The sequence below is a fragment of the Protopterus annectens genome, chromosome 4.part1 (assembly GCF_019279795.1).
Source record: "Protopterus annectens isolate FY-2018-M chromosome 4.part1, PAN1.0, whole genome shotgun sequence".
In the NCBI taxonomy this organism is placed as follows: Eukaryota; Metazoa; Chordata; order Ceratodontiformes; family Protopteridae; genus Protopterus; species Protopterus annectens.
The window spans coordinates 837,275,203-837,287,508 of record NC_056734.1 but is presented as its reverse complement, the minus strand read 5'-3'; the positions used below and the strand labels follow the sequence as shown (position 1 = coordinate 837,287,508).

Below are 12,306 nucleotides of genomic sequence, written 5' to 3'. Positions count from 1 at the left end.
TTTTAATTATGAAAATGTTATTGCATTTTTGTTTTTCTCCCCGATTTAGTTTCATTAGTGCTGTACAGTGATGTGTTTTATTTGGAATATTTATTGTGATGGGCTTGTTTCTTTGAGTGAAATATTACTTTAGCATGATTCCTAGTACTTCTTGAGCCTCTTAATACAGCCCTGCCAGGACAGTTACTTCATAGCAATACATGAGTGAGGCCTAGCAAAGGAATACATAGCAACACATTCAGCATCTACAGTACTTCTGGCTACCTTCCTTAATTAACTAGATATTTTTTATTTAGTCTTCACTAACTGATGTGTCTAGGCAACATGTTCATTTAATTGTAAGATTAAATCTAGTTAAACAGTAGTGGCCCCATAACGTTCATATTAATGTCAAAAAATAAAAAAAAACATTGAATCTCTATAAAAGTTATACCCCAAGTATTTACAACCAGCAATGCTTATTTAAGGAAGCTGTATTACCAACAGCTAGTCATTCAGCTGCACTATAGTGTTAAATAAGATCACTTTGGTATGCTTAGCAAAACACACAGCAGCTCAGCAAACTTACTTCTCATGAAACATGATGTAACGCAAACGAGTAAAATCTTTATGACTAAGCCTTAAAATGTTACATGTCTTGGAATTACACAAGGTTATGAACTCCATTTCTATTCAGACAGTAAGACAAATAGGATTAGCAGAGTTTAAGTGGTTACATGAGGAGTCCTGTGTCTATGTAACTACTGTAAATAATTTGCATAATGTTAATCATAGAGATGGTTCTGACACAACAGATAAGGTACTTAGTTACAAGAGAGGTAAGGGACACAGAGGGACACTTCCTTTACTGCCTTCGATAGAAGAAACACAGAACACCAAGTGGTAATCAAATAAAATGTAGCAGCAAAAGTGATTGTTTACAAAACATGCCAACTTTTAATTTATTGGGATCTATGGAAAAATGAAGCATTAAGACTGAGGAGGTTAAAGCATCATGTCTATAGCCAGCTCAAAACATATCCACTAGAAGGCTACACAAGCTGCGTTCAACATAATAAGGTAAGGATTTGTCTCAGGACATGCACCCCGCTACACAACAAATCACTATATCTTTCAACGAAAGGCTGAACCAGTCCTGCTATTAAAGTGGCAAATAAAATGTCTGGGTTGTGTTTCTGCAGTGACGTTAAGACCCAATATTTCTTAAAGTAGGTGATCATGTCAAATACCTGCCTTTTATACTAGTATCTTCCTTTGGCAGAAGTTAGAACCTTCTCAAAGGTACTTTTGCCAAGGCTTGGAAAATTATACAGTTTACACACTTTTCTCTACCACTGAAAAAAGCACAAATGTCCTCTTTGACTCTCCTCTTTGAATCCAGTGATAATTATCTACACTTGAATTGTAGCAACAAGTTGTTCTCTGCTTTACTGAGTAACCTTCTAATTATGTTAGCAATAGATGGTTTTACTGCTACAGATCTGACATGCTTTGTTACTTTCTGGCCGAGTATGTTTTATACTCACCAGCTGGTACATACATTACCGATGCAGAAAAAAATCTCCAAACTGATAAAACACTTCTCATTCAGCTTATCTGCTGCTACAACAGGAGACAGTAATATAGATACTGATGTATTTTTAGACAGTGATGATGATAATAATAATAATAATGTGGTGTGGCCTGAAAAAAATAAACAGATTTGTCATGTTTGTGTCACAGGGAAGGGAACAAAATGCATTACCTTTTTGCTTCCATAAAGAGAAACTGTGTCACACCAAGCAGCTGCTGTACCAGGTACAGTAATATTGTGTGCATGAGACGTGGGTGCTGGGTTTGACTCATCAAAGCCCTGCCTTTTCAACAGATCGATAGTCAGTGCCCGCGGAGACCTGCCACTGAAAGAAAAAGTAAACACATTAGTAAGTTTCACATGCCTTACTTTGCTTTGTAGCTATTTGTTAAGGATTTTCCTACTTCCTCATCTCTGCACAGAAACTCTGATGTAGTCACACTTTAAAAGGCCTCACAGTATCACTCCCATAGTTAACTAGGTACCCCTCCTCTGTTCATTCCTTACATGTCCATTATGTTGGATCTATGTCAGTTGACTGAGTTCTTAGAAACTCAAAATTCATATTGGTGAGTCTATATGAACAAATTTCTGAAAACTCAAACATTAAAAAAAAAAACACAAAGATCTATGTTTTTTTTTTTAATGGTTTGGCAGGGGGCCAGCCTCCTGTACCCCCCCGACTACCACCTGCTAATTATACACACCAACTCCAAGATCACACTACAGGGAGGAAAATGGTAAATTTCCTAATCCTCATTGTACTGCGATCTCCATTCAAAAGCTTTAGATTTTCCAAAATTCGATCATATCGTCCCGCGGATATGAATTTCGAGTTTTTGAAAACTCGATCAACTGATAGGGATCCATTAAGTGCTACTTCTGGATGTCTGCACTCAACTGACACATCAGCATACAACTGAGTCAGTGAAAAGGGACATGAAAAGCAACTAGAAGGGTGAACATTTCAAGTTAGAATGAAAATAAAGAATTTCACACAGTGGGTTTTGAGTCCTGAAATGTACTGTCTCAGACAGTAATACAGCATAAGTTGTACTGGCTGAGGCAGTGATACAGCGTAAATTGCCAAAGGGGATTAAAAGTGTCTATAAGTAAGAAAAGATGGGACAAGGGAACTGAAAAGATAGCTGTGAGGGATCTAGCCACAGCACTCAGATGAACTTCTGTAGGCCTCTTCATATGTAAGCAAAATGTCTGTCATGTGAAGTCTGTTGAACAGCAAAGCCAGACCCTAGGCAGCTTACCTTACTCATTTATACAGCCCCTTATTTATTTATTACTTATTTATTGACATTTGTTTACCGGGAAAGTCCACTTGGTCATAGACCCATTTACAGTGGAGCTCCATATACAATTTGAACATTGTACACAGTTTAACAAGAAAGTAGTAGGTTACAGTACAGTAGTACATATAAAGTACTACAATAATTCACAGGAATTATACCAGAGAAAAAAATGCACAGTAGTAAAAGGCATACAGGATGAAATGACATCAATGAAACATAAAATATGCAGCATTCATTGGGTTACACATACATTGGTTTATAAACGATGTACTCGGTACATTGTAGGCATACATTACATACATAGGTTCATGGGTAGGTACTAGGCTATCTGCCCGAGGGCATTTATAAGCCTAGCCAGAGTGTGTCGGCTTTCGCCCCATTGATTAATTAACTGAGCCTCTGTCAAGCAGAGCCAATGAAGTGATCCCAGGGGTGTACTTTCTGTTACCCATCCACTCGTCAAGGCTTCTCTTGAAGAGTGTTAGTGAGGGGATCTGCCTAATGTAGTTAGGAATTTTGTTCCAAAGCATGGGGAGTCTCTATGACAGGAATCTATCCCTCCTGCATGTTCTATTTATTGTTGTGGCGAGGTTTAGCTCACTAGAGCGCGTGGCTCGCAGTGACTTGGATTTCTTTAGGTGGAGTGTGTCCATCAATTCTGAGTTGGACATGGCTTTCTAAGTCAGGCAGAGATCACCTCTGAGTAAGCGGTATGCCACTGAGTACAGCCGGAGTTTTTTCAGTCGGGCTGCAAAGGACATATGTTTGAGGCCAGTAATCCTCTTGGTGAGGTGCTTTTGTGGTCTTTCAAGCTGTTGGAAGTGTCTTGTGAGGTACATCCCAAATGGGGCATTGTACTCTATGATGGGTCTGATGAGTGACAAGTAGAGGGGCACTATAACCTCTTTATTTCTAGATGCGAACCCCTTAGTAATTAGATGGACCACATAGAAGGATTTCCTAACTACTTTGGCAATATGATTGCCAAAGGAGAGATTACTATCTACCTGGGTCCCCAGATCTCTTATTACCTCTTCTGTATTAAGGGGGCTGCCGCCTATGTGGTAATTTGTGGGTATGTTGTTTTTCCCAAATGGGATGACTATGCATTTTTTGGCATTTAGCTTGAGGCCATGACTTTGACACCAGGTGTCTGTCTCAGTAAGTCCTTTTTGGAGGATGTCCGTGTCAGCCGGAGAGTCAATTATGGCTCCCAGTTTGCAGTCATCGGTGAACGTGGTTAGCCATAGTCCTCCTGTGTTTGACTGTACTTCTGAGAAATATATGCCAAACAGTAGGGGTCCCAGAACTGAGCCTTCCGGGACACCACTTGTGACTGGTTTAGTCAGACCTGGAGCCCGCTATTCTTACCGTGTGAGTTTTGTCTGTAAGCCAGTTGGCAATCCATCTTGTGACGTAAGGGTTTATGTTCAGGCTGGTGAGTTTTTCCTATAATACCCGAGTGAGGAATGGTGTTGAACGCCTTGGCGAGATCAAGGTAGGCTGTGTGAACCACCTTTCCCTCATCTATGGCCTTGGTAACTGTCTCGAATAAGTCAAGAAGGTTTAGTAGGCATGATCTGCCTTAACAAAGACGAACTGGGTCGGGTCAAGTGTTTGGAGGTTCCCAATGTCTTTGTTAATGAGTTCCATGATGATGCGCTCCACAGCCTTGCAGACCAGGCTAGTGAGGCTTATGGGGCCATAGTTACCAGGGTCAGTTGTGGCTCCTCCTTTGTGGAGTGGAATAACCATTGCTGTTCGCCATGCTATGGGCATGTAGCCTGTGGAGAGGCTGAGGTTGAACAGCGTGTTTAGGTGGGGGGTTAGTTTGTTCTGTAGTTCATGCAAGACACAGCCTGGGACACCATCTGGCCCCATTGATGCTGTGTTTTTGGCTTTTGAAAGGGCTGTTTTCACCTGTGCTTCTGTGATTTCCGGGACACTACACTTTTCCGTTACTGATTACATATGTAATTTAGGTAGAGGTTTAAGGAGGCTTGATGTCTGCAGTGCAGAAACAAGTGGAATTCTTGAGGTAATGTTTTTTTTAATGCTGATTTAAAGATTTTAGTACAGTTAATTTGAGTTATACTGGGAGATAAGGAGTTCCAAAGTTTAGCAATGCCATGAGAATAAAGACTTTGTCCTGCTCTTTTATTGGGTTTGGTAACATTCAGTAGCTGTTTGCTGGAGGATCTAAGATTTAGGGTTGGAATGTAAGTATGACGGATGGAGCAGAGAGCTGGACAGCTAACAGGTTTATAAACTAATTTATGGGCTAGAGTCAGTTGGGTATAGCAGAGGTAGTGGGAAAATTTGAGCCAGTTTAGTTCTGAGATTGCTTGGCAGTGATGAGTGTGGTTACGCTTGCCTGAGGCAAATTTGGCTATTTTGTAATAGCAGGACTGGAGTTTGCTACTGAGAGATGAGTGAAGGTTGGTGAAAATGGCACTTCCATATATATGAGAGGGGATAAGTAAGGTACTGGCCAGTTTTAGTCTGGTGTGGATGTCTAGGTACAGTTTACGATGGTACAGTTTGCCTAGTTTAAAATGAGTTTTTTTATTATGTTAAGAATATGTGGTTCAATGGTGAGTTTATTGTCAATTGTGATTCCTAGTAATGTAGCCGGCTTTACGATTTCAGTTTTATGGAGTGAAAGGATTTTGAAATCAGCAGCTAGAGATTTTGTTGAGAAAAGTAAGAGTTTTTTTTTTTTTGGGGGGGTTAGCATTAGTTGTATGGGTTTCTATTGTTGTACAAGCATTTTGTGTGACAGTATGAAAATATGAGAGGTTCTTAGTTGTGGATATAATAGTAGAATTATCTGCATATTGAATGAGTCTAGTTTGTTTGGCAACTTTGTAGAGCTCATTAATGAATACATTAAAAAGTAGGGGCCCTAAAATGGATCCTTGTGGGACTTCTATATTGTTTCCCTGGTACTCTGGTTGTTCAGTTTGCAACTTAACAGGTTATTCCCTATTATTTAGGTAGGAGGAGAACTAAGTAAGTGAATTGGTAGAGCAACCAAGGTTTGCTAGTTGGTTGAGCAATTTGGTATGTAATACTGTATCAAAAGCCTTTGATAAATCCAATAGGATGACAGAAGTGAAGAGGCCATCATCAATGGCTTTATTTACACCTGTGAAAGGGAGAAGGGCTGTAATAGTGCTGTGACTAGGACAAAAGCTATGTTGGGTGGAGGCGAGTAGATTGTTTTCAAAGAGATATGTCAGAAATTGAGTCTGAATGCATTTTTCTAAAATTTTTGATAAAGGAGAGAGTATAGAGATAGGCCTGTAATTTGAGAGGTCATGTGAATTTCCACTCTTACGTAATGGAGTTATAATAGATTTTTTCCACAGCTGGGGGACATAGCATTCAGAAATGGAGCAATTTATTAAGATGCTAACTGGATATGCTATTGCTTCTGCTGCAAGTTATAGATATTCAGAATGCAGGTTATCTATCCCACCTGATTTTGATGTTCTTCACAAAATGATATGCCACTATAACTAAGAAAGGCCACAAGGGTACACAGCCCTCTCTTTGAAGACATTAGTGCGTATCACACACATGACTTTCCTCCTCATTGAATCCTGGTGATTCAATGACTTGGCTTGGCCTACTTCTGCAACCAGACTGGTAGGAGCTTTGGGTTTTGAATAAATGTCTGCCAGTGATATAGCAATAAATGACAGGGCCCCAATATCAAATAATAGAAAGAAAAGTGCAACCATTGTAAGTAAGCTGTCATATTCTAGACAGGGTCAGGATATTACAGAAACCCAAACAGCAAGCTGGCACCCAACCAGTCCAAAGTCTGGTGGATAAAATCAAGGAAGCATTGGATTACTATCAGGATAAGTTGTTTGTCTTCAGCTCATTCCAGTGAGAGTGACTGCAATTGACAAAGTTATTGAAACATTTTTAGTCCAGAAACTGCATGGTAAAGGTGGTGAGCTCTGTGTGAAAAAGGAAGTTATGTACTTACCATAACATTCCATCTGTGATGTCCATTTTCATTCTTCCTCAACTGATGGGTTCAGATCCAGTCCCTCAGATTCGGCTTGGCCATTGCTAAAGCTCGAGGCAACCAAAAACTCTCAAGCTTCTTACCTACCTTACTCTTCTATGCCCACACTCAGTACACTCTACCACACTACTTATTTTCTAAACAAAATTACTCCCTTCACCAAAACAAATCCCAAAGTTAAAATCCAATTTCGGTATCCTCTCCCTCAACCTAACTTTTTTCTCTCTATCCTGACATCACTACTCCTTTCAGGTGATACACACCCCAACCCTGGTCCTAATAACCAACTCTCATCTTCCAACTCCTCCACTCCATCCATTATCACTTCTACTTCCTCCCCCTACACCTCTATCACTCCCTCTCTTACTACTACCTCCCCATCTATTTTCACTTCCCCACACAGAACCAAAAGACTAAATTTCCTCTTCATTAATCTTCAGAGCATCTCCAACAAAGTGTCTGAACTCCACGCACTCATACAACACTATAACCCCCACATCTGAACTCTCTCTGAAACTTGGCTAAAACCCTACATCCACAACTCAGAGATCTGCCCACCCTGGTTTCAACATCTACAGAGTGGACAGATCTACCAAAAGGGGAGGTGGTGTCACTATTCTCTAATCTGACTCTTTCAAAATCTTACTACTCACCATTACTCCTCCCTCCTTCCACCCTGCAGAGCTACTCATAATAACCTGCCATCCCGACACCTACCAAAAACTAGCCATAGCCTCAATCTATATCCCACCAGGGAATAACATTACCATCATTGAAGACATCTTATCTTGGTGTTTTCATCACATCCCCTTTGAAACTACCATTCTTGGGGATCTAACTTTAGACTGGAACTCAGTTAATTCTACTATACCTTCTCATAGTCTCAATCAACATGGTTTTACTCAACTTGTCTTGTCTCCCACCCACCTTGGCAAAAGCCACGCCAATTCTATCCTTGACTGGATTCTCGTAAATTCTCCAAATTGGTACCACCAGCCAGGTACACTACCTGATTCCATCAGTGAATACCTGCCTATCCATATTACTAGATACTCACCCAACCTCACTAATACTCACCTCATAAAAATACATCCATAACCTAAGAAAATTCAATACCACCTCCTTCAACAAAATCCTCTCCAAAATTAACTGGTCCTGCCTATACTCTCTACCTTTAAACGATGCAGTCAGCTACTTCAACCAGACATTTCTAAACATACTCAACTCTCTTTCCCTCATTAGGAAAATAAAAGTCAAAGCTAAACATGCCCCCTGGCTATCCAAAGAAACCTTCCACCTTATGCATAAAAGAGATGCCACTTGGAAACAATATCAGAAAAGCAAATCTCCTGCCCTCCTACAATCGTACAGGGAACTTAGAAACCTTACAAAAAAGAGTCAACCAGGACAAAAGAAACCTTCACTTCTCTGACCAATCTCTGCACACTTCTAACCCCCAGAAGTTCTGGACAACCATAAAAACTCTTCTCAAACCTGGATCACCCACAACACCCAGCCCTTTTCCCAATCAATCACCCTCGGATACAGCCATCCATTTAAATCACTACTTCATTGATACCATTTCTAAAGTAGTACCTAACACTACCAACAACCCCAACCCTATCTCTAATTCCACTTCCAGTTCTACTACTTCCATTACCAAGCCCACACCTTTTTCACATCCCCAAATCTGACTCCACTAACCTCTCAGACCCCTTCATGCTCAAACCTGTCTCTGTTAGTTATATTAAAACTCTCCTCAGTAAACTCAAACCTTGTTCTCCCGCCCCTGATAACCTACCTCCCCAATTCCTTAAACTTGCTACTAACTCTATTGCCCTTCCTATCACCATTCTAATCAACCGCTCAATCCAAGAATCCACTGTCCCCTCTATTTGGAAGCAATACTACACTATCCCACTATATAAAGGAGGTAACTCCACAGAACCATCTAACTTCCGTCCCATTGCTATTCTTTCTCCCCTCTCCAAAATTCTCGAAAAGTGTATCTATTCTCAACTACCTTCTGACTTTACTCAACACAATCTTTTAACCACCACCCAGCATGGGTTCAGACCCACACACAGTACTAACACTGCACTCTTATACTTCTCACATACAGTAGCTGAGGCCAGAGACAATAACAAACTCGTGTCCTGCCTTTTCTTAGACCTCTCAAAGGCTTTTGATACTGTCTCTCACAACCTTCTTCATAAACTTTCTCAGCTGAACATTTCCATCCCCACTCTTAATTGGCTCTCAAGTTACCTGCCCAATTGCCTACAAGCAGTTAAATGTCAAAATTCCTTTTCTCCATTTCTGGCAGTTTAGACTGGTGTTCCTCAAGGCTCAGTTCTCAGTCCCCTCCTTTTCAATCTCTTCACCAATTACCTACACACTGCCTGTAAAGTACAGTTGTGTACACTTACCATAAATGTAGATGTTCGAGTGTATTCACTGTTGCAGTCATTACATTTGGGTAATCTGCTGGCAGGTTGCCCTCAGTCGGCCTGTTTAACGAAGTCTTGAGTCCTGCGTCGGTTGCTGTCCCTTCTTCCATGACATCAGGTCGTCAGGGGTATAAAACATTCAGTTTTTCTTGCCCCAGATGTCAGGTGCCCCCCAAATGGGGAGTAAAATACATATATGTATATAATATAAAACACAAAACATATACCTCCAAACAAAAGCAAATACACCAAATAGGCTTTTAAAGACAGTAACAGAAATAAGAGGTATAGCTACATAAAAACAGGGGGCTGGAGGGAGGGTAACCAGGACTGCAACAGTGAATACACTCGAACATCTACATTTATGGTAAGTGCACACAACTGTACTATGTTCTTCGTGTTTCACTGTTACAGTTATTACATTTGGGTAGAATCCCAAAGCTATGGTTGGGAGGATGGATTTACACAGCATTAGGAGCAGCTATAAGGCCTTGCAGAACAGCAGTGGAAAAGCCAGCTCTGGATTTAGAGAAGAGAGGTAAATGGTAATGTTTGGTGAATATATGAACTGAGCTCCAGGTAGCAGCTTCCAGAATGTCTCTGGTAGGAAACCCTCTGAGAAAGGCTGCAGAAGTAGATGCAGCCCTGGTGGAATGAGATCTGATCCCCTTGAGGACAGATTTACCATGGTGCATATAGCAGAAACAAATACAATGGCTTATCAATTTGGAAATAGTCTGCTTTGAAATAGCCTTTTCCTCTGCTCCTGCAGTAAATGCCACCAATAGTTGTTCAGATTTTCTGAGAGATTTTGTCCTGTTTAAGTAGAATCTTGGTTGTCTGTGCACATCCAATGAATGCAGAATCCGCTCACCCTTGTTCTGTGGATTTGGGAAGAAAGTTGGCAGATGAATGGTCTGATTAAGAGCCACACTAGATACCACTTTAGGCATAAAGGATGGATTGGTCCTGATCCTGTCTGGGTAAAAAATAATGAAAGGCTCCACTGCCATAAGAGCCTGTAGTTCTGAAATCCTTCTAGCTGAAGTGTCTGCTAAAAGAAAAGCTGTTTTCCAAGAGAGAAATTTTAGGTCCGCAGTAGCAGCTGGCTCAAAAGGAGGTAGAGTAAGTTTTTCCAAAACAAAATTGAGGTCCCATGCAGGAGTTGGAGCTCTCCTGGGAGGTCTTAAAATTTTGGCCCCTCTGAGGTACTGCTTTATCAGAGGATGCGAAAAAGAGGGGAGGCTCTGTGTTGTAATGAGCTGAAATGGCAGAGGCATGGATTTTTATGGAAGAAAAAGATAGGCCCTTGTGAAGTAATGCAGAATCTGAGGAATATTGGGCATTGCTGTGCTTATTCCTTGTGCTTGGTTCCAGGCACAGAATCTTTTCCATTTGTCAGCATAAGATTTTCTACTGCTAGGCCTTCTAGCCTCCAAAATGACATCCATCACAGGTTTGCTGAGAGATGTAAAGGGTGAAATTAGTTGATTAGCCATGCTGCAAGGTTCAAAGTTTGGAGCTGAGTGTGCAGAATTTGATAGTTCTGCTGAGACAGTAAGTAAGGTGTCTGAAGCAGGTACCACGGAGGAAGATGCAACACATTGCGCAGAAGCGGGTACCAGTGTTGGCAAAGCCAATCTGGAGCAATCAGAATCATTTTTGGTCTGTCCAGTCTGACTTTTAGTAGGACTTTTTGAGAGCAGAGGCAGAGGGGAAAGGCATAGACTGATAGGTTTTTCCAGATGAAGGATAGAGCATCCACTTTCCAAGCTTTTGTTTTGATGAATTCTTGTGCAGAATTTCTCCAACTGATAGTTTTCGGGTAAGGCAAAAAGATCTATGTCTGGGCTCCCTCATTTGTGTGTCAACATGCTGAAAATTTGTGGTTCCAGTTTCCATTCATGTGGGTCCATAAGGTTTCTGCTTAGTTCGTCTGCCAGAGTATTTATCTTTCCTGGCAGGAATTGAGCTTGTAGATGTATTTGATAAGTCAAGGCCATGTTCCATAATGCCATGGCTAGTCTGCAAAGGGGGTAGGAATGTGCACCCCCCTGCCTGTTTATGTACCACATGACTGTGGTGTTGTCTGTCTTTATCATTAGTTGTCCTGGGTGAAGGTAGTCCTTGAAGGCTGTCACAGCATTCTGTACAGCTAGCATCTCTTTCTGATTGATATGTAGGTGCATTTGATTTGGGTCCATTTGCCCTGAATGCATCTCCCTGCCAGATGAGCCCCCCAAGCATAGTCTGATGCGCCTGTAGTCAGGGTATGGGCGGCAGGGGGTGGAATGAATGACAGTCCCCTGTTTTGGTGGCAGGCGTCTGCCCACTATAGGGACTCTAGTTGCAGGCAAGGTATGATAGGAATCATTGTTTCCAGGCTGTGACAATGTTGACGCCATAAGCTTTTTAGATACCACTGAAGTTTCCTCATATGCAGTCTTGCATATGGAATTAGAAGAATGCAGGCGGCCATGAACCCCAAGGCCTGCAGAATTTGTCTTGCAGATAGCTGGGTTTTTGTGGCCACCTGTTTGAAGTAAGTCATCAATTGAATTTGCTTTTCTGGTGTAAGGTAAGTCATCTGGGCAGTTGTATTCAAGCTTGCACCCAGGAATGTAATTTTTGAGAGGGTACCAGTTGTGATTTCTTTTTATTTATGGTGTACCCTAGATAAGTTAGAACCCTTTTTACAAACGCCAGATGTTTTAGAAGAGTGTCCTTGTTTTCTGCCTGAATTAGACAATCGTCCAGGTATGGACAAATTTGAATATTTCTTTGCCTGCAAAATGCAATTACTGGTGCCAGGCACTTTGTGAAGATCCTGGGCGCAGTAGATAAGCCAAAGGGCAGTGCAGAGAACTGGTAATGCAAGTAGCCCACTTTGAAGTGGAGCTATCTTCTGCAAGATTCCCTGATTGGGAAATGCAG

General features: G+C 41.2%; 1 protein-coding gene across 3 annotated transcripts in view; it reads right to left on the bottom strand.

The window, feature by feature from the left end:
* Positions 1-12,306, bottom strand: part of LOC122801095 (glutathione hydrolase-like YwrD proenzyme) — a 1,228,450-nt gene that overhangs the window by 830,405 nt on the left and 385,739 nt on the right. For all 3 annotated transcript variants that reach the window (XM_044070614.1, XM_044070615.1, XM_044070616.1), the window contains exon 3: positions 1,745-1,898. In XM_044070614.1, the coding sequence (XP_043926549.1) occupies positions 1,745-1,898 (154 nt within the window). The remainder of the gene's footprint in view (positions 1-1,744; positions 1,899-12,306) is intronic.